This window comes from Austrofundulus limnaeus, unplaced genomic scaffold (assembly GCF_001266775.1).
Source record: "Austrofundulus limnaeus strain Quisiro unplaced genomic scaffold, Austrofundulus_limnaeus-1.0 Scaffold2380, whole genome shotgun sequence".
Classification (NCBI taxonomy): Eukaryota; Metazoa; Chordata; class Actinopteri; order Cyprinodontiformes; family Rivulidae; genus Austrofundulus; species Austrofundulus limnaeus.
In genome coordinates, this window is record NW_013954782.1 from 130 (window position 1) to 1,685 (window position 1,556).

Genomic DNA, 1,556 nt, shown 5'->3' on the forward strand with positions numbered 1-1,556 from the left:
GCTCAGGTGAGCTCAGGTGAGCTGTGACTTCAGGACGAGTCGAAACTCTCCCCCAACTCTCTGTAAACTGGACAGGTCCTTGAACGCCTCAGTCTCTGTAAACTGGACAGGTCCTTGAACGCCTCAGTCTCTCACCTGGCGACCTGTCTGTGACTCACCTGGCGACCTGTCTGTGACTCACCTGGCGACCTGTCTGTGACTCACCTGGCGACCTGTCTGTGACTCACCTTGCGACCTGTCTGTGACTCACCTGGTGACCTGTTTATGGAAGTCGGTCAGCTGTCTGTGGGTGACGGTCACAGCTCCTCCTGATGTCTCCTTTGGTAAACCTTTCAGTGCGTTCTCCAACCAGCGACAGAATATCTAGAAGATGAAGAGAACCCGTTCAGAACCCAGCAGACATCAGAACCTGCAGGTACGAGYCCACACAGGTACTCACAGGCCTGTCGAACAGCATGACCTCCCACAGAACCTCGGCCACGTCGGGCAGGGTGTACGGTGGCAGACAGAAACAACACGAGTGCACCAGCTGACTGACGAGCTGCTGGCCGTGCTGCTCCATGGCCTGACCAATCAGACGCTTCCTCACCTCAAAGTCCTCCTCGTGCTGGACATAAAGACATTTTAAAGCCTGGGAACATCATCACCATGTTGTCCTGGGGAGTTTCAGTGGACTCACATCGTTGGAGAGTCCGGTGTGGATCAGGTCACGGATGAACTTCATCACGCTGCAGTTGGCGTCTCTGTGGTCCAATGAGGTGGCAGCGATGGCGCACTGGATGATATGAACGATGATGCTGCTGCTCAGTAAAGTGACAGGACTCCTTTGGACAAACCTGGACACAAAGAGACGAGAGGACAAGCCCAGAGACATTAGGCTAGAAGCAGGTGAACTTCCTGCAGATTTGGGAGCAGATGTTTGAAGGTTTGATGAAGAACCAACAGCATGGTCACCATCAGTCCTAAACAAGGCCAGACTGAGGACAGAAAACATTTCTGCAGGTTGTTACAGGACAACTCCAAGCAGGAAGACAAGTGGAACACAAGGATCAGACAGCTGGCTCAGACCAGGTCTGATCCATGCAGGTCCCATCTCACAACCTCCAGGACTTAAAGTATCTGTAGCTGGAGGGACAAAGTCAGAAACCACATGGTCAAAGGTGCACACAAGTCCAGAAAGAGACAAGTGAGGACAGGTTTTTACAGCTGATCAGGACATGCACTCACCTTGTAGCCAGTCTGAACAGGTCGTCCACGGTGTCAGGGTGGTTCCTCAGACTGTTGGGCTGCTCCAGCAGCTGGAAGGTGGGCATGCAGAGAGCCTGAAGGAGGAAGAGCAGCAGCTTCATCATCACACAGCAGTTTGGATCATTTATTCACATGAGAGAAAGGCAGAACCAAACGAGAAGAGTTAAAGAAGTCTGGATCTAAACCCAAGGCTCTGAAACTTTGTACAGAAAAAATTATTTTTAAACATCTCCCCTATTAAGATCACACACACACACACACACACACACACACACACACACACACACACACACACACACACACACACA

The 1,556-nt window shown here is 51.4% G+C and overlaps 1 protein-coding gene across 2 annotated transcripts in view; it reads right to left on the reverse strand.

Annotated features, from left to right (window-relative positions):
• Positions 1 to 250: 250 nt before the first annotated feature.
• Positions 251 to 1,556, reverse strand: part of LOC106510896 (transportin-3) — a gene marked incomplete at both ends in the record, with an annotated part of 13,569 nt that continues 12,263 nt past the window's right edge. For both annotated transcript variants that reach the window (XM_013999626.1, XM_013999625.1), the window contains 4 exon segments: positions 251 to 363; positions 440 to 607; positions 680 to 836; positions 1,228 to 1,322. In XM_013999626.1, coding sequence (XP_013855080.1) covers positions 251 to 363; positions 440 to 607; positions 680 to 836; positions 1,228 to 1,322 — 533 coding nt within the window.